This window comes from Coturnix japonica, chromosome 38, assembly GCF_054131305.1.
Source record: "Coturnix japonica strain WE chromosome 38, WE-NBRP24, whole genome shotgun sequence".
NCBI lineage: Eukaryota > Metazoa > Chordata > Aves > Galliformes > Phasianidae > Coturnix > Coturnix japonica.
The window spans coordinates 3,505,292-3,530,065 of NC_140700.1; the positions used below are offsets into that span (position 1 = coordinate 3,505,292).

At 50.4% G+C, this 24,774-nt stretch overlaps 2 protein-coding genes across 3 annotated transcripts in view; one reads left to right on the forward strand and one right to left on the reverse strand.

Annotated features, from left to right (window-relative positions):
• The window catches only part of LOC146754799 (uncharacterized), a 37,392-nt gene that overhangs the window by 359 nt on the left and 12,259 nt on the right, over positions 1–24,774 (forward strand). Inside the window, exons 2-3 of one of the 2 annotated variants that reach the window (XR_014938761.1) lie at positions 216–327; positions 723–987. Coding sequence is in view for 1 of the 2 variants with exons in the window: in XM_085527137.1 (XP_085383263.1) it covers positions 216–327; positions 19,614–19,908 (407 nt within the window). In the remaining variant the exon portion in view is untranslated. Of the gene's footprint in view, positions 1–215; positions 328–722; positions 988–19,613; positions 19,909–24,774 lie in introns of those variants that run through there. The other variant, XM_085527137.1, reaches the window with a different exon arrangement.
• On the reverse strand, positions 4–19,898 carry SLC26A9 (solute carrier family 26 member 9). Its single transcript, XM_015885285.3, has 21 exons — positions 19,792–19,898; positions 13,252–13,378; positions 12,452–12,591; positions 12,076–12,186; positions 11,676–11,851; positions 11,353–11,517; positions 10,958–11,110; positions 10,498–10,580; positions 10,091–10,238; positions 9,285–9,398; positions 8,826–8,903; positions 8,453–8,548; positions 6,795–6,901; positions 6,035–6,104; positions 5,713–5,805; positions 5,162–5,278; positions 4,631–4,948; positions 4,346–4,400; positions 3,823–3,968; positions 2,960–3,037; positions 4–2,738 (listed from the first exon to the last, which is right to left on the reverse strand). The coding sequence occupies exons 2-21, from the start codon at positions 13,374–13,376 to the stop codon at positions 2,691–2,693; spliced, it is 2,421 nt and encodes an 806-aa protein (XP_015740771.2). The 5' UTR covers positions 13,377–13,378; positions 19,792–19,898; the 3' UTR covers positions 4–2,690.

The following is a 24,774-nucleotide window of genomic DNA, read 5'->3' on the forward strand; positions in this document are numbered from 1 at the left end:
GAGTGATTGTTCACACATTCTTTATTATATATATATAAAAAAGGGGGGAAAAGAACAAAACCGATATTAAATTAAATAAATTACAAACATTCTGAGCTGGTTATACAACATGAGTTTTATCTGGGGAGGCTTTAGAGCTGTTAAACACTTTAAGAGCAATAAAAGGACACCGTAATATAAGATTTTCTACCCCTTTCCCTCACTTTCCTTTCCAGGCCATGGAAATGAAGATATAGAACCACTGGAAGCTCTATCAGTCCATCTTATCACCAGAGGTGCCCCGTGGTTACCAAAAGGAGGAATGATTTGTCCTGGGCTGTCATCACTGTATGTATACTGATTCCTTACTGTAAGGTAGCTTCGTGTTCCATTGCACCTATTTCTTTATTCCTTTTCTTCTTTGTTTTTCAAATGGGTGAATAGAAGGAACTCTCAGGCAGTAGCAAAACAACATGAGTAATCACTCTCCAAGATAAGATAATTCAGCTCTTGTTTGCAGCTCGTACAACAAAAACACAGTTCTGGAATAATCAGATCAAAATAAGTAATAACTATTAGTAGGTGGCTTTTTTTCTTATGGGAAACTCACTTTCTTTGGTGTTGTTACTCTCCTGCACCACGTAATCTGAAACTGAGGTAGAGAAATGGTGGCTTGGTTAATGAGGTGTTACATAAAACCGAAGTGGCGGGTCGTGATGTGGTTACCTGTTATGTTTCTTTAGCTATGATGGTTCATGAAGCTCTATTTTCCTTCCAAATGGGACATCTGGGAGCTTTGTCTGCTCAGAAAACTTTCCAGCAATGTGTTAATGAATCAACTCAACCTGTACTTTGCAATTGTGCACTGAAGCTTGCTTATCTCCTTAAAGTCATGGAGTGATAAAATCGAAATGAGCTTTAAAAATATCATTTGCTTCGATTATTAATGCTACTTTATTATTATTTTGCATTCCTGGAAATACAACAGACTGTTCACTTTTGCTTCCATGACTGTTCAGTTTTGCTTGTTGACTCTTGTCTTTATCCCAGTGCCGGATATACTTTGTAGGAGGATTTGAAAATCAAACAGAAAAAGCTGCATTCATTGCAACTGAAGACATAATACATTTCCTATGGCCTTACATACATCAAAGCCACATTTGAGGTTGAAATGCACTGAAAAAGGGTCCCTTTAACTCTTGGCTTCTGCTTAGATTTTTTTCAGGCTTTAGATTGTTATCTTGTCATTACTGTCACAATATCAGCACTGGGGAGATGTCAGAAAGGGGAATTAAAATAGCACTTGTTACAAGCATCACTCAAATATAAAAGAATGCCAGGTTTCTAGAAATGATTAAGATCTCATCTGTCTATCTCTGGGTTAGAGTGTCAGGCTTGTTTGCCTGAGAGGTAGATGGTCCTGGTGTTACCAACGTGAGATGAATTCTAATGGAAATCATCAAATATGCAATAGAGAATTGTTATAGAAATATCACATATAAAAAGAGAGTTTTGCTGCCTGAGTGACCATGTGAGAGCTTGTCCTTAGAAGCCCCCTATAGTGCAGGTGTTGCCAGTTGAAGATACAAAATGGACTGCTGCCTTGGATGTAGGACTTTATGAGCAGTGTGCAAGAGGGGATTCCTTGCTGTCCCTGCTTTTTTGTGCTCAAAATGACTCGGGGAAGAAAATACATAGACGTAGATATATCTCTTAAAACACTAATCCACATAGCAGGCTGAATCATTCAGGTACTGAAAAGAACAAGATGGGAAGAGAGGCAGAACACGCTTGGAATTAATGCCTTCATGACATTCCTGGTCTAAAAACCTTCTGTGAAGCTCTGTTTAAACAGAAGGAAGATGCCTAAAAACATCAGGAGGGATTTTAACTGGAGCCTGGGACTTCTGAAGTCTTCTGACTTATTGGGCAGGCAGAGCAGCGTGCACACATAGCACACAGTAACGAGGAATTCATACATCCGATTACAAACTAGTCCTATTAATAAGTCAAAATGTAACCCAGAAAATAGCCCCGCTGAGATAATGCACCAGGGGTCTTTGGGGTGGGAGAAACACAGCGCTGATTGGAGGCTGTGGTTTCTGGGTCACACAGAGAGCAGTGCAAGGGGCACGGGGAAGCTGCAGAAATGTGGGGGAGCACAAAGGTTGGCACCTGCAGTGCAGGCACCTGGATGGTCAGTGCATGTTTCCAAACGTTTCCTTACAGGCTGCACCTTGCAAGAGCTGTTTTTGCTCATGATTCAGAGCTGTGAGAAGCTCGCAATATTTGCTTAATTTCATTTCATCGGAAAAAGAAGGAGGAGGAAGGAAAAGGAAAAAAAGGGGGATGCCCAAATGATGTAATGCCTCTGTGGGGAGAAGAGTGCGACTGTGTGAGACAAAGGCAAGCACGTGGCAAAGCCAAGTGATCATCCCATGTGCTGAGGCACCTGCCATCGGGCGAGCTTGCTTCCCTTCTGTGATTAATGGGGTGGCATTTCCTGAGTTCCTGCTCTGTGCTGATCCGTTGTCTGCTCCAGAGGCCGTTTCTCTGAGCACCAGAAGCAGAGCAGGAGGAGAAATATACCAGTTCAAGAGGCTTGATGACTTCTTGCTTTGCAAACTCTTTGTATTCCTGGGTAGGAATGCAGCTCTTCACGATGGGATGAGAGAGAGGAGGCTGTCCAGGAGGGTTTATCAGCACGAGGCTCACAGCGCTGTCTGTGTCTCTGAATGGAACATGCTTCCAAACATCTCCTAGAGGGCACATAAGGCGTGCTGAGTTAGGGCTGATGCCATGGCAGAGTGCAAACCCAGCAAGAGAAATGTCACCTGAAGCCCCAGCCCTTCCCTGGCCTCCTCTTCATAGTGTAGGGGTCAGCATCAGACAGTGCCTCCTCCTGATTAGAGGGAGGATGTCCCACCTGGTTTCCTTCTTGCCCCCAGGTAAAGAAGTGACCCCAGGCATTAGGACTAACCTCCTCCAAGTTTGTGAACTCTGAGCTGCTTTCATCCACAGACTCATCGTAGATGGAGAGCTCTGTCTGATTCGGCCTCTGGGATGGAAAGAATCAAATTCATGTATTAACAGAGTTCAGAGACAAAACACAATGAAAGATATGAGTAGCTCACACTTCAAACCATCACACATGCCCAAAGGGAAATGCCCAAGCAGAAAGGGCACAGGTGGAATCTTGTTGCAGCTATTTATCGTTGCTGACTGAGTTAGCACTTACATATCACTGCAGAGATAAGGCATACGTAAACTTACTCTTATAAGGTAACTGAGTAAGACTGCCCTGGTTCTAGCTCTGCTTATTATGCAATAAACCAACCCATGTTTGGGAAATAACCTATCTGACCCTCTGTTGTCAGCATGTGCCATGTTCCTGCTTTGACCTTTTCTCTTCCCACTAAGGGAAGCATTGATGGATGTTCAAGGGCAGGTGCATTTGCTTTACCTCCTTTTGCAGTGGCCATATTCTGCCCTTGAGTGCAGTTGCATGTTCCAGCCAACACCAAACAGAGAGCACAGACCTGGCACTGCTCTATTGGCCCCTATGGGCTGGAACAACTTTCATCTCCAAGCTGGAGCCTTGCAGAAAACATTTATGCTTCCGACTTCCCGTTTAATGCAATTCAATCAGCAGGTGTTTGGCTCGTACATGAAAATTCGGATATGAAACATTTGGTTGGATTTAGACCTTTACCACTTAAGATAAACAAGAAAGTTTGCTATGTGCATTAGTGAGATTTTGTTCTTCCTTGTGCTGGCACAGTGTATGGACTTAGCAGTACAGTACTGTGAGGTGGAGAGAAAGCAAATGGGGAGCGAATGTACCTCTTCTAAGATGGGTGGGTGGACGACTTCTTTGATATTAGCTAGTGCAAACAGAACGGCATCATGGATGGTGAGGAAGATGTGCTTTCGGTCCAGGCCTCCTTCTTCAAAAACACCACCTGTGCTGATGTCGTTGTACACCTGGGCTGGGGAAAAGGAAGGTGTGTGAACCAGGGTGAGAGCAAAGAAGGAAACCAGGAAACCTTTAGTAGTGAACATGGCTGATGGTGGTTCTCAGAGCTTAAGCAGGAGCAGAGAGCATAGTTTGCTGAACTGTTCTATTGCCAGCCTATTTTTCTATGTGCTAAATGCAGAGATTTCCCATAATATCTCTTCCCAATAGAGAGAACCTATTATGCAGACAGAGAACAGCGTTTGTCATTTGTTTCTTCTGTTCTTTCATCTGTTCTGGTTTGGTCCTAAAAAGGGATGACAGCCAGTCCAGTTTGCATAAAGAAAACTAAAGAAAGTCCCATAATGGAGGAAATGCACATGGAAATGTGCTCTTCATGTGGATTCTTACCATGCACGTTTGCCAAGAACACTTTAATCCCAATCTTCTGATAGCTGGAACACAGCTAGAAGGGATGAGAGGGCAGAGAAAGCATTAATAACACTTCTACTCTGGCTTTGTGTTTATACATCAAGTCTTTTATCCAAGGCTTTACACGTGTCCTGGGAATGCTGAAGGAGAAACTCACACAAACCTCCGATTGAGGAGGGTAAACATCATTATCTAAACTGCACAAGGGAGTGGAAGGTACCTGGGTGGTAAGGAGCCTGGCTGTGTTCGTAGCAGAGGACTCACCTTGCCCAATGCTTTCGTGCCCATGAGGTCAACAAAGCACACCCCACTCATGTCCAGGATGATGGTGTGGAAGCTGACATAGGGCGGTGCTGTGGCCATGGGGTCAACATCTGCAGCTGACGTGGCCTTGAAGGTGCTTCCTTGCAGAGTGGTGGTGCTGCCCAGCTCACTGGAGGTGTGAACCTGCCCAGCACCATTGGCAGGAGGGCAGAATGTGACGTAAGAGATGCTGGCGCCGTTAGCAGTCGTCTGGTTGTTGTTGGTGTCTGTTGGAGAGGTGCTTTCAAAGTCTTTCTGGAGCTCTTGCAAGGATAAGGTCTATGGGAAAGCAGAGGTAAGCAGTCAGGCAGGGCTGCTGCACTTTGTGAACCAAGAACTGCTTTCTTTTTCGCACTGAAGTACATGCAGGATCTTTTCAGGCACCGAGAGGGGATGACTGGAAACATGCTTCACAAGGGAAGGATTTGAGGAGCTCCCTGATGGAGATCTGGGGAGCTTCATTCAGCATCACAAGCACCCAAACCCAGTTACCTTGTTCTGCCTTAGTAAGAATTTTGGAGGCTTTGTTGATGGTTTTGCTCTCCCCTTCTCCTGCCATTTCACGTATTTCTTCCTGGCTAAATACACTTTCCCAGGATCCACTCCAGTCTGCAGAAAAGAGAGAGAGTATCTCTGAAGAAGCCCCTTCAGCTCCAGAGTCAGGGATCCCCCTGAGCTTTCCTGGCCTGTTGTATGTGGCACAAGAGGACAGCAGCAGCTGTGCACAGTGAGTGACAGTGGAGGCAACCAGACAGCACCATGTCCTGCCATGCAGGGTGGGCACATGCATGGAGAGACACGTGCAGCAGGGTGACTGCTTTGGCAGAGCCTGGAGGAGGAGACATGCCAAGATGCAAATATAACTTCTAAAGTGAGACCTAAAAACAGATGGGAGAGAAAAGGGCAGAAGAGTAGATCTCTTGATCTACAAGAGCATCTTTCACGGTGTTCCTAGGATTAATTATCTCAGCCTGGCAAGGCAGGAGAGAGTAAAGGCTATTTGGGATTGGCTGCAAGCAGGAATTCCTCAGGGCTTTGCTCACCTTGGCTATAATCTTCTCGCGGAATATCTCTGAGTTGGCAAAATACAGTGGTGAGCAGTAGGTCACAATTTTAATGCCATTGATTTCATGTACCTGAAAGAGAGAGGAGAGCTCAAACCAGACGTGGTGGGTCTGTGTGGGGTGTGGAGTGGTCAGGGCTTTGGGCAGTGGATGACTGGGAAAGCCAAAGTGAAGAGCAGCCCTGAAACAAGCAGCAAACAAACTCAATGGGACAGAAACCTGGGCCTGGGATTCCTGGTCACATTGGGAACCAAAGGCAAAGAACAGCTTCTTCTCTGAGGATATTTTAACTTCTGCTTACCTTGTTGTAGGCCTTAGGATTCTTGTAGATGTCCATGGATGTTACTTGGCCGAGTGCAGAACCATTCCGGCTGGGAGAAAAATCCAACCAGAGTTAGAGAAGGTCTTAGAGCAGAAGCAAACTGCTTCTCATTGCACCCATCACTAGGATTTGAAGGAAAAAACTCAGATTTCAGCCCTGCAGAGCCTGCTTGGATGCTGGCAGAACACAGCCAGCCCATGGGACTGATTTGCTCATCAGGGGAGACCCAGCATAAGGCTGCAGAGCAGCCAGGCAGAGCTTCAGCTGGATCCCATGCCTGGCTGTAAGCCTGCTCCTGGCAGGGCTCCCCACCCCCAGGGCCGACAGGCTTTTCCTGAGCTCCCAGTCTGGGAGGTGTTAATGAAGGGCTTTGTGGATTAAAAATAGCGCTTCTCTGCACCATACATGGGGCTCTTTCTTTCTATGAGCAGCACTGCTGGGAACTATGCAGGTAGCTTTTCTGGCTGAGGTAAATACCTTCTGACATCCCCCTGCCTTGGGATGTGCACATCTCTAACCGTGCTCAGGAGTGGGAATGAAGGCAGTAAATTAGCGCCTGCCATTCCTGTTTGCACATTCCAGGGGCTGAGGAGGACACCTGCACTCCCCCAGGCTCAGACTGCACGTTCCTTTGAAACATAGGCCAGAGGTTGCTTATGAAAATAACTTATTGCTTATTATTTTGCTGCTGGGAGATGTTTCGTTCTCTTTAGGTGTTTGGACCTATGGTGGTACTTACAACTGGGTATGGAAAACCACAACCAGCACAGAAAATCCCACACCCACAGCGACTCCATAGGGCAGGCTCAAGAAGAAGGCAGCCAGGAAGCTCACCAACCAGACCAGCTGCAAAAAGAGAAGAGCATGGCACAATCCTTCTGCTGTGCCCTGGGCTGGAGCACAGCGAGGGATGGAAAATGGCTCATGCTGATATTCAGGACCCAAAGAACAGCACAGCTGAGGATCAAAAGAATGCTGCAGCTATTCTAATTGCACTGCTTATTGCATGTTTTCGCATGAAGCATCGCTGCTGGGAAGCTTGCCAGGAGCCCCAGCTTTTCAGCTGTAAAGCAACCGGTGTAATTCTTCATAGCTGCATGACCCCCTGTCACTCATTCAGCTCAAAAAGTCTCCTACAGATCAGACCATCTGCTGCTCGGTAGCACTCCCACCCCCAGGAAAACTCCTGCTGTCATTCAGAGTGTTTGGAAGGAATGAGCATCGATCTGCAAAGCTCCTGAGCCTCCTGCTGTAAAAGACCTGAGCACGGAGAGGATCTGATGACAAAGTGTGACAGGGCATAACAAAACCTGCTCCACCTCTCAGCTCAGAGCCCTGTCATTTGTCATTTTTATATATCAGCATGCAAGCATCTCCCTCCAACATGAAATTAGTCCTCTATAAACGTGCCCCGTGAGAATTATTACTAAGGGGATTTTAAGCACAACCTCAAGACTATGAAGAGTTAACTTTGATCTTGATCAAATCAGGGTAATTTTGATAATTTCAACATCTTAATGTCAGATTAAGAATGATGCCTATACATGTGAATTCTCTCCATCCGGACTGGACACAGGAGTGTGCCTATGGTGCAATCCCTGTGATTAGCACCAAAATACAACCGGACCTGAGGTAATGGACACCAATAGGCTGACAACACCCAGAAGTGGTGTTCCCCAGTTTGGGACAGGAAGGACATTGAATCTAGTTCAAATTCCAGGGAGATTAAGGTCAGCGGAGCGTAGTTCACCCCGATGGCATTTGCTTTGTCCTCACTCTTCTTGCACTGAAGGCAGTTTGTGCTTGCTGGGAGCTCTATGCTGGACAGTGGGCCCATACCTTCATCTCACATCACAGAGCTCATCTGGGACTGCTCCCAGCTGTTTGAACAGCGTTTTGGGAAAGCTGTTGAAGACTCAGGTCAACCCCTTTGGACTCGCGATGTCTACCGATAAGGCAGCACTGACAGGATATTGGCTGGGTGTCCACACACACCACTCAGCCCTGGGAGCCCTGTTCAAACACTGTCTTTTTATGTCAGACATTTCCAAATTCCGTTCTCACTCCCCCTCACGCCCCCCCCTTGGGTTTATACATCAACCAGTGCCTGGAGTCCTTATCGCTGCGAAGGGCTCTCCTCACCCTGGAGGGCTATTGTGTGAGTTTTTAAGTCATGACTCCTAGATATTGAGCAGGGCCGGTTTGGCTAGTTCTGGGCAAACAGGCTCCTGAGGATGATTGGCATTTAAACAGAGCAGGTAATAGTTCAGCCTCCATGATATGTGGCCAGGCCACGGCTCCGGACCACTCAGAAGTGGATGGAGCACAGCAGTAGAGCAAAGCCCACCTTCCCAAGGATGGATGCAGAGATCCCCCCACCCATCCCCAGGCACTCACGCAGTCCAGCTTGCTCTTCTTCCACAGGTAGAAGGGATCAGCCAGCTGCTTGAGGGAGTTCTTCAGGTTGACAGCGATGAGGGCTCCCAGCACAGACTATAGATGGGAGGACAAGGTGTTACCCTATATGTGGTGCTGAGGATGTGCTTTCCCAGCCCACCAGCACAATGGAGACAACGAAGATCACAGAGATCATGTTTGGAGCATGATCATTGTTTCCTACCGATGGGACCCCAGCCCATAGCAAATCATGCTGCACAATGGATTGCATCAAGCAAGGTTTGATGAGCTCTCCAAAGCAAAGCTGGGCATTCTCCAGCATGGAGAGGTTGAAATGCTTCTGCTGCACTTTTTGCACATTTGTTCACCTTACCTTTGGAAGAGGTTCAAGATAAATCCCCAGAGAGAGCATGGTCACCATAACCACCATTGCCACAAAGAAGCTCGCCACCTGCAGAAAGGAGAAAAACCACCTCATTAAACATCAGGGCCTTCCTGAACCCACTCCTGGTCCTTGCTCTCCAGCTGCTTCAGCCAACACTGGAGCTGGGCACTGCAGGACTGTGTGAGCAGCCATTGCCTCTGATGAGGGTCTCACAGACAGCCCCCAGCTTCCATCACGTGGCAGTTCTGCTCTGCTTTGCTCAGTCTGAGCAGCCAGAGTGGGAGCACACGCTGACAGCCCAGTGTCTGAGACAGGTCCAATGAACCATGCAGGGAAAAATTGGGCTGTGGGAGTATATTTTGTATTTAACAGCACTCCTACGTGTGATGTCACACTGGCAGCATGCACCTCTGCAGGGATTTGCATTGAAGATGGGGGAGTACTAACTTGTGATTTCCCTCCTGCCCCATCCACAGCGAGAGTGACAGAGAGAGCGCAGCAGATGACGTGGATCTTGAAGAAGGATCCAAAGAAGTTACTGCAGCCCAGGGCCAGCATTTCCTGCAGAGAACAAGGAACACATTGATCTCAGTGAGCTGCTCCACTCCTGCCCTGTAGAGGTGTTTGAGAAGAGAAACACGACCCCCAGCTCCTACTCTCTGCAGTGTATCCCAGAGCCTTTCCCTCCAAGAAGAGATGAGATGGGTTGCAGCGACTATGGCAGAGAAGCCTGGAAGCACCATGCCATACAAACACGTTGTCAGCTGTTGACACACTAAGGGCAGGGCTTCATGTGGTATGCATGGCTCTTATTGAAAGCTACCACCGGTGCCAATGATGACAGGTGAGGATTATTTAATGTCCTGCTTCTCACAGTATCTAGGTGACACACCAGGAATCCAGGCCCTCGTCTGCTCAGGGAGAAACACATGTGCTTCACTGTGCTTCAACTACCTGCAAAAATGCCATCAGGGCCAAAACCTGAGACTGAAGCCTCAGCTCTGGAGGGAAAGCAAAGCAATGAGCTGAATCTAAGTCTTTTCCTCCCCTTGACAGTGCCTCTCCCACCTGTAGGAAATGGATCTACCATGTCCTTTCAGCCCCTGCCTGGCAGGCTGCCACGTGCGTGGGAGAAGCACGTACGTTTTGAGCAGCCACGTGCATTTGCAAGCTTCCCATTCATGCAGCAAGGTCTTCCTTTCATGCTTGAGGGCCAAGGGAACATTCCTGTGTCCCTCCAGAGCAAGCATTACCTGGTTGGGGTCCACATCATAGCCATGCTTGGCTGCCAGAGTCCTCCCCATGGCCAGGTTGATCACGTAGCTCACGATGGCGAGCGAGAAGGCTGTGCCAATCATGTCCTTCCACTTGCTCACAAGGGGCAGGGTGGGCTCTGGGAACCTGCATTCAGAACAGAGGCGAGAGGTGGTTGGGATGCTGGCATTGGAGGCAGGGATGTGTGTTTAGGAATGGTGTCTGAATGTGTCTAAGCTGTGGACAGGGTTAGGGGATGGTGGTGTGGTGGAACAGGGCACAGCAGATCTGCCTGGCAGTCCTGAAAGGGGTTGTTGTAGAGCAGGGAGTGGTTTTCCAGGATATAGAATGAGGAAGAGGAAGGGAAGTTATTTGGATGGTGAGTCAGATGCGCACATGTACTTACCCCATGCTGATCTTCCCAACCACTGGCATGTTGTACTTTTCGGGCATCTTAAAGCTGCCAGAGATAGCAGTTGCAACTATTACCTGCAAATGCAGAGAGTAAAAGAGCAGTAAGCAGAACGTGAGCTGTCTCAGAAGCATTAAGTGGTAATCCTGGGGCTGGTGGTAGAAAATCAGCACTAAATTCAGACTGGAACAGGAGAGAACATCCCATGCAGGAGTTTTGTTTCTCATGTTTGGTGATATCAGGATGCAGGTGCAGCCCAAGGGGGATGAGCTGTGTTTCAAGGGTATCCTCCACAAGGATAGCCCCATTTCATACCCAAGAGTACTGCACTGAGCATGGATGTGCTTTCCTCCTCCAAAGTCCCCCTCAGAGCAGAACTGGGCATCCCAGGGCTGAGATGGGAGGGGAAGGTCTGTCACCTGGAGGTCTGAGGGACAGCTCATGTATTACTTACAATGATGATCTCCATAGGAATGGGCATCCGGATCTTTTTCATGTACTTCAGGTTGAGTTCCTTGACGACGATCAGGAGCACAGCACTGATCAAAGCATAGACCAGGGAGGCCACATTGGTTTTGGGCAGACCTTTGCAAATATCAATGAATGTCTAAAGGGGAGAGAAGAGAAGAAAATGCCATGGGACTTTAGACCCAGTGGATGGTAGTTATTACAGTAATCACCTGCAAACACCCTGAGTTGTGATGGGGCAGCAGTGCAGGTGTGCAGCCAGCTGCATTCCCCCTCCCTCCACCCTCTCCCAACCCCAGTTTCCCCATCACAGTGACTATGGTGCCTGCAGTGTGGTGGGAAGGAGGTACAGGGAAGGTCCCTGTCCAAGCACCCACTTACATAGACGATAGCTAAGGGCCCGGTGTAAGATGGGACTGTCAAGCCGAAGACGTACTTGAGCACGGAGATGAGGATCTGCAGCCCTGCTGCTGTCATGAAGCCCCTGATGAAAGACTCTGACAGGTAGATAGCAACAAAGCCAAACTGCACGAATCCCAGGCACAGCTAGGGTAGGACAGACAAGGAATTATTAGAAACAGGCCAGCTCCAGTAGGGCCACTTCCAATATCTGCTCCCAGCCCTTGCTTCTGCTCCAGGGAGGATGAATCCCTGGGGGCCAGCTTCGGACAGGGCACATAGCAGAAGTGGTGCAGAGTCCTTACTTGTATGATGGCAGTCAGGCAGGCTAGCGTGGCAGAGATCTCCAGTCTGGCTGCTTCCATGGCTGTGGTATTCACGCTGGTCTCATTGGTAGTGTGGTTGAAGTACTGGAAGTCTGACTCTGGAGCCAGCTCATGGCAGACGTTGCCAACAATAATGCTGATGACTGCAAAAGTACCTTTGGCACAACACAGTGATGTCAGTAGTTTGCTTTGGAGAATGTCCTGCCCTGGAAAGCACTCAGACAGGTTAGGCTGTCCTGAACGAGTCACTCAGCCCATCAGGGGATCAGAAACACCATAAACCAAGCCTGCCCAAACATTGCTATTCCAGGACACACTGAGTATTCCCATCCAGTTGGTACTTAGCTGCTCTGTGCAGAGAATTGCTCTGCAGACTCACCTGGGACCATCTGGTGAATACCACCAAGGAAGAGGTACGTTATCAAAGGGAAGAAGGAGGAGTAGAGCCCATTGACAGGAGGCAGATTGGCCAGCAGCGCAAAAGCCATCCCTAGGGAACATAATGGGAAGGTGCAGGTCAGCCTGGTCCAAGCAGCCCTTGCCCATGCTCTGGTTCTGATCTTGAGGATGCTGACAGCCCCAGAGCTGTGTGGCCAGGCAGAGCTGGAAGGGGAAGGGTCCACAGGAACAAAGAGGGACAGACAAATGGGAGGGAGAGCTCAGGTTTGCATGGAAACCCCCAAAGGCTGGGGGGTTACCCACTTGCATCGCAGTGCTATCCCCTCCCAGTGGAAGGGAAAGCTGTTGCTTCTCACCTTGTGGCACTTGGATCGTCCCCGCACTGACCCCACCGAGAACATCAGGCAAGATGTACTCCTTGATTTTATACTTGGGAAGCCACACAAGTATTGGGAACAGGCTGAAGAGGATGAGCTTGAATCTGGAAGCCGAACATCTGGAGGAGACAAAATATATATATATGCAAAGAAGCAAAGAAGGGAAGAAGTAAAGAGGGGCATGAGCAGGGAAGGAAACAAGAAAGCAAGGAAGGACCTTCTGAGCAATGACAGGGGTGGTTGTGCAGAGCCAAAGATGAACTTGTGCAGGTGTGTGATCAGAAAACCCCAAGGATGTCAGGGAGGATGATGTTTCTGAGCTGACACATGCAGCTTCTCACACCTCTGCTTGCCCACATGTGTGCTCTGTACCACTGCCTTCACTCTGCCAGGGAGCAGAGTGAGATTTCCTGGACAGCACTCAGCAGGATAATTTGTTTTTCTTAAATGGAAGCCAGTACAGGAGCTGACAAAAGGAAACCCCAGCTGGAAAGCTTAAAGAAATAGTCTACATGCTCATACCTGTATCATCAGCAACCCAAACCCCAAAAGCTGCTTCTGTGCCTTACAGCATAACAAGCTGATGCAGTGAGAACAGCATCCTGTCCCACTTGCTTCTGCACCATGCATGTTTATCCCATGCTTTTCATCCATCAAAGACTGTGGAGGTTTCCCAGGCTTAAAATATGAACTACATCCCCAGGTCCAAATTATAACCCAATTCCAGACCAGCTCAGCTGTAGTTTTACCCCAGGAGCAGGGATAGGATTCTGTGTTACCTGAAAAGGCTTTTCAACTTGTCCCCAACGGGATAACTTCTGCTTTTCTTCTCAAACTCTTCATCAAAGAGGCTGACCGAGTACGCGGGGCGTTCGATGGCATAGCGGGGTCTGGCGTGGCTCATCTCTGGATCATTTAAATGTTTCCCATAAGAAAAATAGAACAAGCAAATCCAAGAGTGTGACTGGAGCTGCCCCCACCTGCTGTATAACAGACCGGACACCTCCAGCCTCTGGGAGCCCTCCCAGAACATCTCCACCCTAAATAGTTTCCCTGTGCGCAGAGGCAGGCGCTGGGAGTGGCTTCTCCAGCACCAGGGACTGCTGATCCCCATGAGCCTTCCCCAGCTACTTTCAGGTGATGCTAAAAGTGATGCTGTGTGAAGGGGACAGAGCCCACCCTGGATTGCCTGGCAGATGAGCACAGGTATCAGCCTCGGCTCTGCCAGTGCCTGCCCTTTTTGCCTTAGGCAGGTCACTTAAACCATCTCTTGTCTCAGTTTCTCCACCTGCCATCAGTGTTGGCACAGCTGCAGCTCATGCAGCAGCAGACACCGGTGCTGTGATGAAATGTTGCTCCCATCCAAGCTGTCCCTGTTTCACTGCCCATCACACTCAATCACAGCAGCCTTCCTACATCCCATTTGCCATAAGAGCCCGTGAACTTGTCCTGGATCTATTATAGGAAGCGATGCACGGAAAGATAACTGTTGCTAATTCGTTTCAGTGATGATGATGCCAAAGCATCCTGATGGACTAGTCCTGAGTGGTATCTGGGTCTTACCAAAGAAGCTGATGAACTTCAAAGAGCTCTTTTTACCATGACTGGGAAGAGGGGAGAAGCATTACAAGCTGAGGAGCCTGAGGGTGGAGAGAGGAAGTGGTCAGGCATGGATCAGGGTATTGGTAATGATCTGTGGCACAGCAGTGATGTAAGTGGGTTGTTGCCCAACACAGGAGCAGAAGAGGGGGTTTAAAAAGCAGGTGATTCAGACAGGAGAGTGGATCAAGAAACAACATCCATGTTGCCAAGGTTGCGTGGAACGATCTGAAGCCTCCCCCTTTCTCTTTCCTCACTGCTTTCAGGTACCACTGAAGTCATCACACATCCAGGATGAGCAAACGTTCCTGAGTAGGAGCAATGCTGCCAGTGCTGTGCAGATCCCTGCCTGGGCTGGAGGGTGTGTGCAGCCTGGAGCAGGAAGGAACATGTGATGCATGCAGCCGAAACTTTGGGGGAATTTAGGTCAGCAGATGATGCTAATGGGTTAAGAGAGGGAGGTCATCAACCCCACTGCTGCCTTAGGAATCACAGTGGCACCGAGTGCACCTTGCTGTTAACCAGCACTAGCAATGCTTGGGAATTCAGGCTCTGCTCCACATACATTGCCATGGCTCATGGGACCCCCAGGAGCCCCTGCCCTGGATGGCTCTGAGGGCCTGGTGAAGTCCCCACAGCAGGCAGTGCCCTTCCTCCTGCACCCACAGATGCTGCAGCCACTGCCCTCTGCAGGCACACATCCACTGCCAGCTCTGCATCCCTTCCTACCAGGGATGCCCTTCCCAGAGAGACTGATTTCTGCCTTCTGGAGGATTGGTGCAGGCTGAGAACAGGCGACATCCAGGGCTCTTCTCTAGTCCCCACAGCAAAATCCCCTCTGCTGTTCCCATATTGAGCTGCAGAAATCCTGTCCCAGCTTCACAGCCTTGCTCCAGGTCCCAGCCCTACTGCTCTGCTCTAAATTGCCTGTTCTCCCTCATAAATATTCTTTACCCCAAGTTCAGTCCATGCAACAGGCTCCTAAGGTTGACAAACCCAACAGTTTTGGTCTCCCAGCTTTATTTGTCAGCTCCATTGCTGCCCAGCAGCCTGCCTGCCATCAGACAGACTGAATCAGCCAATTATATCACAGCTCTTTAATGAATTTCTCCCGCTGAGCGAATGTGCTGGCAATCAGGAAAAATAATAAACAAGGCAGGAATAGAGGGGAAAATATCCCCATGATTAAATTCCATCTTAAACAAACAGGCTGATGATGTCAGCGTCTCGGACAGAGTCAAGTTCTTGACTTGGCTTATCACTGGCCTTGCCCTAGATCAAACAGCAGGTTAAACCTTTGAGATTTTGGTATTAAAGAGAACTAGCCGTGAGATTGTGCCCTGAACAAAGGCAGGACCAGCTGTCCTGGTGTTAAGGGGTAAGACCATGGCAAGCAATGCAATGCACGTGGGAAGGGAAGCAGAGCAGCAGCGTGTTGTTGCCTCAAAGGGACCAGGCTTTCTTAGAGCTCAGGTCCAATATGGGCATGGAAATAAAGGATGGGAATGGGGGAGAGCTCTGAGAGTAGATCTCCTATGTCTCAGTGCCCATTACAAGCTGAGGCTTCAGGAAATCTATTTCTCTGTGGGTTGGCTGGAGTGGGTGACGCTGAGAAACATGATGTTGGATGAGCCCACTGAGCCTGGCATCTTGGAGAGCTCAGGAAACACTGTGGATGTAGCTGTGATGTGAGACCTGGCGTTAGCAACAAGTGAAGGCAGGACCACATCACTCCGAGACTGTGATATGGGTGATAGGTGTTGTGCCAGGTCACAGCTGAGTCCCACCAGGACACACCTGGCTGCTCCCTGCCCTGCTGATCTCAAACCACCTTGTGTTTGCCAAGCACAGACTTTTCCTCCCAGTGTTCATCTCGCAAGTGCACTCGCTGGGCTCTTATCTCCTGTCCCCGTGCTGGTGATAGCTTTGTTTGGGAAAAGTCACATTGAGGTTGATAGGACCCATTGGCGTAACGCTGCTTTCCTGTGCTGGTACAGCCCAGCAATGGGACTCCAGTCCAGGCAATGGGAATCAGAATTTGGTGAGAGAACAATGTGATTTTATGTTGTGCACAACATAAGGGCCCAAATTCATCCCAGTTTGGGAGTGTGGCATTCAAGGAATGCCCATCTATAACTTAGAGAGAAAAGAAATCAGTGCTCTGGAAATACTGTTGCCTCCTTTTTCTACCCCCTTTCCATCCCCCTTCTCCTTGCACAAGCACATGCACACACAGATCTTCTGCTGACTATTAGTGGAGGTCAGAGGTCTGGCCCCTTCCAAATCCTGGCTGGATCTTTGTTAGAAACATCTCTCTCCCAGCTCCATTGCCCAAGAATGGGCTGTAAAATGCTGCTTTCCCCCACCCCAGGAGGCAAGGTCTGGCCACAGACAGCAAGCACAGGTGCAAGGGTTTGGTTGCAACACCAGGACAAGGTCTTGACTCTAGCTGCTCTGAACCACCACTTCCAGCTCCCACTCACAGCTCTGACTGCAGGTGCTATGGGAGCCCTGGGGCAATGCAGCAAAAGGGCTCACATCTCTGAAGCTGTCACCTCTCCCCTGCAACCCTTGGATGCTCACATGCTGAGATGGGGCATGGAGAAGGACTGGGTGGTTGTGGTGCTGGATGCTGAAGTGCTGGGTGCTGCAATGCTAAGGCTGAGGTGTTGGATGCTGCCATGCTGGATGCTCCCCATAGCTGAGCTCTGCCTCAGCCTCACATCTGCATCCATCTCACACCTTCTCCCTTTCACACCTCCAGTGTCCAGCTGGGCTTGCCAAGCACTCAGGCAGGAAGAAGAGGAGGAGGTGGAGGTTTCTGCCATCAGTCAGCTCAGATATTACAGAAGGATGTGATATAATTCTCCCCACTATCAACACCAGTCAACCCTGCAGGTCCACTCCCATGTCTGTCACACTCTCAGGCCTCCTGGTATCGAGTCTGGCTGATGGTCCTCACCAGCAGCTTGTCACCAGGGCAGTGCCTTCAGTGGGGCTGTTTGGCAGAGAGCATCTTTTTGCAGTTAAATTCCCTTTGACCCAACTTGCCTTTAGCTTTGTGTTGCCCTAGGGCTTATCTGTAGGAAGAAAGCACCTTGAAGAAGTGAGGTCAGATCTATAGCCCTGTGTTTTTGTTGTAAGTATATTGGTAATAAATGCCTTTCCTAATAGTGCAGATGAGAAGGTGAGCAGGCAGAAGTGGAGAAGCAGGGATCGCATTGCTGAGCTGCCAGCTGCATTCAGCAGCATGCACTGAATGTGGGTTCATAACTTTCTATTACTCTCTCCCCTTTGGATACAGAAGAGGCTGATGCCAGTAGAATATGTTGTTCAGTGATGAAAAATATCCCACCCCAAAGAGGGCTTTTAGCCTTGGAAAAGTCAGAATGACAGTCTACAAAGTTCAGTCTACTCTCCTTTCAGAGCTCAGGTTCCCTCACAATGGCCAATACAATAAATGCTGGGGAGACAAGAGAATGAGGGAGGCACGAGCTGATCCTGCCTGACTGCTGGGGCCAGGATGGATCTGCTGATGGCCTCAGCTCCATCATCCCTCTGAGCAGCCCACACTGCTGTGCTTTCACCACAGAGCAGCCAGGCATGGAACCAACGCTTTCTTTCTGTTTAGATTGAACATTTGAGGTGTTTGGTTGGTGATTTCCATCAGGCTCTCCTCTTGTTTGGAACAACCCAGCCCAATGCGGGCAGCAACAGCGCTGCGTTCTGCTCCCGTGCAGCACTCTGGAAATAGCCCTGGGCTGCTGCCAATGTTTGATGTACCACTTCACACGAGTTTCTAACCAAACTAGCTCTGCGCTTGGTAACCAGAATAATAAGATCTGCAGACATCTGCCAGCTAAGGGAGGTGAAGCCAAAGTGTTTGGCTCGAATGGGAGTTTAAAGTGCTGGTATTCGGCAGCCTGACTCCTGCTCCTTTTAATGCCTCTGTTAATGCAGCAAATGCTGCGGGCACAGGGATCTGCTCTGTGTTGACAGCAGGTTAAACAAGCCCAGATTTGGCCAGCTCTTTCCATCATGTGTTTGATCAGCCCGCATGCTCTCAGCTCCTGCCCTGCCCTCTGTGGCTCCTGCAGTTGCACCCAGCGCCGTGCCCAGGGGGCTGTGCTGTGCACATGGAGCCCATCCCAGCTCGGAGATCCACAGCAGCAAAGAGATTTGGAGCTAAGAAAAGGCACAGTGTGATGGCTCTGGGGGGACAGAACATCTCATCCTACAGCCCCAGCTCATTGCCTGCAGCCACTCCACCTCACCCTGCAGCTGGAACCCCTTCCATCCTTCCCCTTTCTGCTAGGAGGCAAGAAAGGGAACCAGGATGGAGATTGACTTTTGGGATGTATCACCAGCTGGGGCTCCATGAAAGTGCTCCAGGAGCTGCCAGCTGCCCTGCTCTGTGCTGGTGGCAATGCCTGGAGGTGTCACCTTGCTGTGGGCAGTGCTGGTTGCCAGCTCCTTGGCAGGCAGAGTGCAGCGTCTGACCTTAATGGCATTTGCTTCTGTTCCTAGGAAGCACTGTGCCCTTCCTCCCTATCCCTTGGCTGCTCCCTCTGAATACAGAACCCTTGGGATGGGGAGGAGGAAAGGTTTGAATTAGAGGCAGAAAAGAAGGCTTGGCCTCCCTCGTGAGTCTCTGCATGCCTCCAACACAGACCTCACCCTCCGCCTTTGAAGAGCAGGTGGGCAACACAAATCCCAAAGGAATTAATAAGTCTGCAGGCTGCAGCATTCTTGCACTGAGCCGGGTTCCTGCTGAGAGCTCTGCAGCACAAACACCTGCTGGTCAGCAGGTCCATCCTCCCCTAGAGGTAGAGGGTAGGAAAGCTTTTCTCTGCTGGAAAGCTCTGATCTGGGGCAGAAGTGCTGTGTGGCAGATGTCACTTCAAGGACCTCACTTCAAAGGAGGGAAGGACAGGTCCCAGCTGAAGCTTTCAGATCGCTTGCGAGGAAGGCATGGATATATTTTAATGGGGCAGAGAAGAAAGCACCCTGCCCTCATGAACAGCAGCGTACAGCAAAGGGAGGAATTCTTCTCTAGTGTGTATTTGAGGGACATTGCCCAAGCTGAGCTGTCACACCCCAAGCAATGGTATCGGAAGGAGATGCAGCCCATGCACCCAGGCTGCACTCCTCATTTCCAGCTCCAAAAGCTCCTCCTGTTCTACCTGTGTGCTCACAGCCATTCATCTGCTGCCCTGGTTATCAAAGACCCCTCACTCAGTCTGGGTTCCTATGCACAGCGAATGCTCCTCTCCCATTGCACAGAGCTGCAAATACCTTCTTGCTACACCTGCATGTGCAAAGTCTAATCTGTGCTGTGACATCTGATGTTACAGATCCCATACACGAGATGTTCTGATAACAAGGATCACTAAACTGAGGGTCTCTCATCAATACTATAGCAGGGAAAACCCCATGTGGGTCTCAGCAAGAGGACAAGATGGCAAGATTTATACCAGCAATAACCAATTCAGATCTTTGGCTCTTTCAGCCTCTCTACATAAATCAACCTCTCGGTTTGCAGGTGCTGCTGTAGTTCTGCTGCCTCAAATCCCCTTTGCAAGAAGAGGGGAGGGAGGAAAAGAAAAAAAAAGGGACCAGTTCTCCAAATAGTGAAACTCACACCCAGTGGCCGTGTAAAGCAGAGGGTAAATCCCCCACGCCCACCCAGACAAAGAGCGGATTGTTGGAGCCGGGGTTACCTGTGCCTCGCCGGGCGGAGGAAGGGCCGGTCCTATGCGGAGCCGCGGAGGTGGCACGGAGAGAAGAGCGACGGAGCTGCCGAGAGCCGCTCACAGCTCTGCGTTCAAATAAGCCCCGTGAGTCATTTATAAATCACCTCAGTCAAGGGGACCGAGGGCTGTGCTCGGCGCCTGATTGGCTTCTCCGAGGTAATTGCAAGCAAGTACACCCAGGCTGAGCCCAGGAGATAGCTGGGGAGATAAGGAGAGATCTGAAGAGGGACAAGGGGTTGGTTTTTTTTTGGATGTCCCCCCTCACCCCACCCCTTCCTGCTCTGTTTGATCCCCTGTGCAGGTCCCGGTGCTCGGGGCTCCCCGTGACAATAGCCCATATTCAGCGGACCCCTCCCTCGCTCCGACCGCACGCGGTGAGCAGAGGATGCTTTGTTGGCCAGGGCGCTGGGCAGCGTCTCCTGGTCTTTGTGATCCAAAAGGGACAATGGGGTGTATTGTGCCAGGGCCTGAACCCCGGGCTTTGAAGGCTGGATTGGCAGAAGAGAGCGGCTTGTGTCTCATTTCCAGGTTCAAAGAGATGAGAGGAAAGGAATCGGATGGGAAGTGATGGGTGAGGGCAAAGGGCTCATCCTCAGCCCGTGCTGCATGGAGCCGTGCAGCCATCTGTGTGCTTGGGATGTGATGAGATGGACAGCACCCATAGAACTGCCACGACACAGCTCTGGGTGTGGGAGGAACTCATCCCTGTGCTCCTGTTGTGTCCCAGATGTGAATCATCTGCAGGGAAAGTGTCTCTGCCTGCAATGCTCCAACAGCGAGACTAAAAAGCAGGTGGGAAACCTGCAGGGAATAGGAAAAGAGAGGGAGAGGAGGAGGCAGGCGGTGGGATGGCAGGAAGGATGAGGGCAGCCATGCAGCCATCAGAGCAGAGAGCTGTTATAGATGGCACCAGCCACAAAACCTCATCGTATGGGAATCAATAGCTGTGTCTGCAGCGCACCAAAGCAACACCCTGCAGCGGGGTGCTGCCACAGGGGGCTGATTCATTGCCTTCTGACAGACAGAGGTAATAATTGCCAAGCACTTCTCCTGTAAATATCATTAATAACCCGTATCAACTGCTTTTTAAAAGGGCGGCCTGATAGGCAAGGAGCCCTTTGAAACGGAACTGTGTGACATGGCAGGAAAACAGCCAGGCCACCCCTGTGCCCGATGGTCTCTGGTGCTGTGTGAGCCCAGGGAACAGCCCCAGGGGTCCAGGGGGTCTTTTTCTGGCAGATATCTGAAAGATGCAATTTTTTTGGTCCTCATCTTCTTAAATCAACATCTCAGTGTGGGGCTGGAGATGTGACCAAGGGACATGGGGGTAAATGGCTTTGATAAGACTTGTACCTAAGCATGGGATAGGACCCATTGCCCTGAGCATCCCCTCTGAGGTCACCCAGCCACCCCTTGTCCAGAGCAATGCTGCTCCCCTTGGCTGGAGCCACTCCAAAGTCCTGCTGGGTGTGATCAGCCCCGTGCAGCCACTGATGGTCCTTTGGCATTTCTTGCAATGGGAGGTGCACTCCTGGGCAAATTCCAGTCTCAGTGATTATAAATAGAACCCCAATTCTTCCCCTTCCTGCTGCAACCCAGTTCTCCTTATAGGATACGGTCCTGACCCCAATCCTGACCCCAATCCTGACACCCAATCCTAATCCCTGCCCCAAAGCAGAAGGGCACTGAGGGGTGTGAAGGCACCTCAGGGTCTTCTATGAACCCAACACAGAGCACTGAGTGCACGATCTACTGAGCTGCTTATCTTTGGGTCTGATAACAGCATACCGAGCAGCGCGATGTGTGGATTTATTTGCAGATGATTAATATTAGCAGATACATTGCACTTATTGAGGGTAATAATTCAGTGGTAATTTACTGCTGGGAATGATGGGAAAGCTTCCTCGAGGCCTTGGGTCACAGAGGGGAGGTGGTACAGCCCCCAGCAGGGAGGGGGTTGCTTTGTGGGTGCTGCCATCCCATCCCATCCCATCCCATCCCATCCCATCCCATCCCATCCCATCCCATCCCATCCCACCCCTCTCTTTATCCCATCCTTCTCTTCATTCCATCCCTCTGACCAGTGGAGCCCCACGATGGAGATGTGCAGTGTGAAGCTGGGAGGCACTCCAAAACATTGGACATTATGTGGTGTGAATGTAGAGTTGCTGAGAGCTTTCTGGATATCTCCTGTGTGCTCGTAGCCTTTACTGCCTTCCTCAGCCCCAAAGGCAAAGATGGGGAGTGATGAGCCCATGTCCCATGTGTGCCTATAGCCCTGTGATATATGGTGTTGGTTGACTTCCTTATGGGAAACCCATTGGCCAGGCAGGAGAGCAGGAAGGGCATGATGTGATCTGTACGACAGCTTCTCCAAATGGGAGGTTTGCAGCACAGTGCTCCCCATCCCAAAGGGCAGAGCCTCAGTCCCATATAGGACATGGATGGGGCTGGAGGCAGCACCCAGCTGACTGCCCATCCTGCTCTGCCTCGGGTGACCTTGAGCATGGGCTGTTATCTCACTTGTGAAATAAGCACAAGATAACTGCCTCCTCTGAGGGAACGCAACGTGTGAGCATCAGCAGAAGCGCCGGGAGCGGGGAGCAGCCCCAACACACACCTTGCTCTGAAAATGCCTTGCATTGCGGGGCTGGGGGGGTGTGGGGGCTCAGGTGCAGCGGGGCCGTGGGTGCTGGTGCTGAGGAATTTGGGCTCGGGGCTGGCTGCAGGCTCTGCCTCCCATTGCTGAGCCCTATACCCCCTGGAGGCTCTCTTCCCACTCATTGAATTAGCAGAGCCATCAGCTTTAAGGCTTTTTGGATTCCAAGAAAGGGAGGTTTTCCAATTTGTAAAATTCCCCCCCTGAAATAAGTGGGGGGGAGGAGGGGAGCCTCCTTCACAGTGTGGTGTGAGGTGGTGCAAAGCTTTGGGGGGGGTGTTGAGGTTTGGGGGCTATCTATGGGGTTTGGGGGCTGCACCTGAAGGTCAATTGTGGTCCCAGGAGGGCAGGAGCCATCACGTCGGTGCTCTGCTGCTGTGGGTTATGTGGCCTTGGGCGACTCATTAAGGCCAAAATGCTCAAACTGCAGCGATGGGAGATAAGCGGTGACATCAAATGCTTCTTTGTTAAGGGTTCTGAGGTCAATGTCTTCAGGAGTACTCAGGTGTTTGGGATGAGGATGGCCGTGCTGGAGGTCCTGTCACCCTGCTTAGGGAGCTCAGCCTGCAGGTGCTGGGGATGAATGCTGCAGATGGGACGTGGCCAGGCCCATGGCTGAGCTCCAGCAGCAGGAGGCCAGCAGCAAGCTGGGGCTGTTGCTCTGCATGCCTTTAAACCTGAATAAATCATTTCAGGCCAATGTGTTGTTTCGCTTGCATGAAATCTACCCTGACAGCTATGGCAGGAGCGTGGGGCTCTGCCCTGAGCCAGGCTCAGCTGTGGGTGCTCATGGGCTGGTGGCATCCCCAGGGGCACCGTGTGCTGCCAGGGCAGCAGGAGGAAGATCTTTGTGTGTTCCCTTTGGTCAGTGTGGGTGGGTTCACCCACGGGGCTGCAGATCATCATGGGTCACATCTGCCTGTGTTCTGCAGGGCTGTTGGTTCATAAAGGTCTGGTCTGAAAAAACAAAGGAGCTGGGGTGCACTGAGCATCTCATCTGACAGCAGTGATGCATCCACGTGTATGTATGTGTGTATATGGATACATGTACACATCTGTCACCTGGAGGTAACCCATAGCACCAAAGCATGGGTGCTGGAGGAACACAGGGAGTGCTTTGCTGTGTCGGGAAGGGCGTGTGGGGCTGTGGATCATTGCTGACTTCAGCACATCCCCTCGCTGCCTGCAGCCCCTAATCCTCCCTACGTGCTGCCTTACAGATGGCCCCGGGTCGGGCACAGCCCCACAGCCCCGTGTGACCCCACAGAGACACACGGCTGGGACAGGGAGCAAAGGGCACCACAGGGATCCCAAGGGGTGGGTTTGAATGGGAAGCATCGGTGTTTGCTGTAAGTGGGTGGACAGCAGAGCACGGGAACAGGGAATGGCACGTGCTGCTGACTGAGGGTGTTGCTGAGGGCTGGTTGGAAGTGGAATAATGGGGTAAAGAGGCAAAGAACTAACATCCAAATGCTTAGTAACATTGGCCGTACATGGTGCAATCAGAGATGATTTGCTTTGCCTCCTTCCTCATGCCACCTCTATAGCAGGTGTCAGTGGGTGCCATGGGTGCAGGGTGAGCAGTCTGGGGGCTGAGCACAGTCCCAGCACAGCAGCAGGTGGGGAGCAGGTAGAGGTAAAGCTTTGCTTGATGCCATCATCTTCTTTATCATATCTGAAGCTCTTGAGGGGTTTCCCATAACTCTGAACCTCGGGGGTTTATCACGTTTGTTTTAAGACCAATTGCAACATCTTTAAGTGGCTGAAACTCTGTGCAGCCAGGCCCAGCTATGGGATAATAGGGCTCTGCTTTGGGGTAGAGCCATTGCACAAAGTCAGGCTCTGTCCCAAGGGTTTCCAATTGGGAATTAGCATCCTCAGGTGGGTGTTCTGTGCATGGCTTCAATCAGTGGAATCTGCAGCTCAGCAAGGTGCACAGCACAGAGCTGGGAAACCTCTGACACAAAGTATGGCAATGCAGGGTCACAACAGAGTGAGGGCAGAGCTCAGTTTGGGCCGGTTTCTGTCCCGTCTCCACACTCAAGGCTCTCTCTGCTGGGATGAGCTGGTGCCACTGACCACACAGGAACTCACTGAGTCACACAAGGCAAATATTTTTTCCCTTTGATTTTCAGCCTGAGAAAAAAAATATCTAGAGCTGACCTTGTTAATCCCACGCATTACAAACCACCCCCCGTCCTTTATCACGTTTCGGTTGTGGGGTAATGTTACCAGCTTAGCACCTCTGCTGGCTCCTGCCAGCATCCTGCCTGGCATCCAGCCACCCCATT

Excerpts from the sequence above, each read along its gene's own strand:
- SLC26A9 (XM_015885285.3), bottom strand. The coding sequence starts at position 13,376 with ATGAGCCACGCCAGACCCCGCTATGCCATCGAACGCCCCGCGTACTCG. Across the intron at positions 12,187-12,451 it reads GACGATCCAAGTGCCACAAG|GGATGGCTTTTGCGCTGCTG; the intron begins GTGAGAAGCAAC and ends TATGTTCCCTAG. Across the intron at positions 4,401-4,630 it reads GCACGAAAGCATTGGGCAAG|CTGTGTTCCAGCTATCAGAA; the intron begins GTGAGTCCTCTG and ends CATCCCTTCTAG.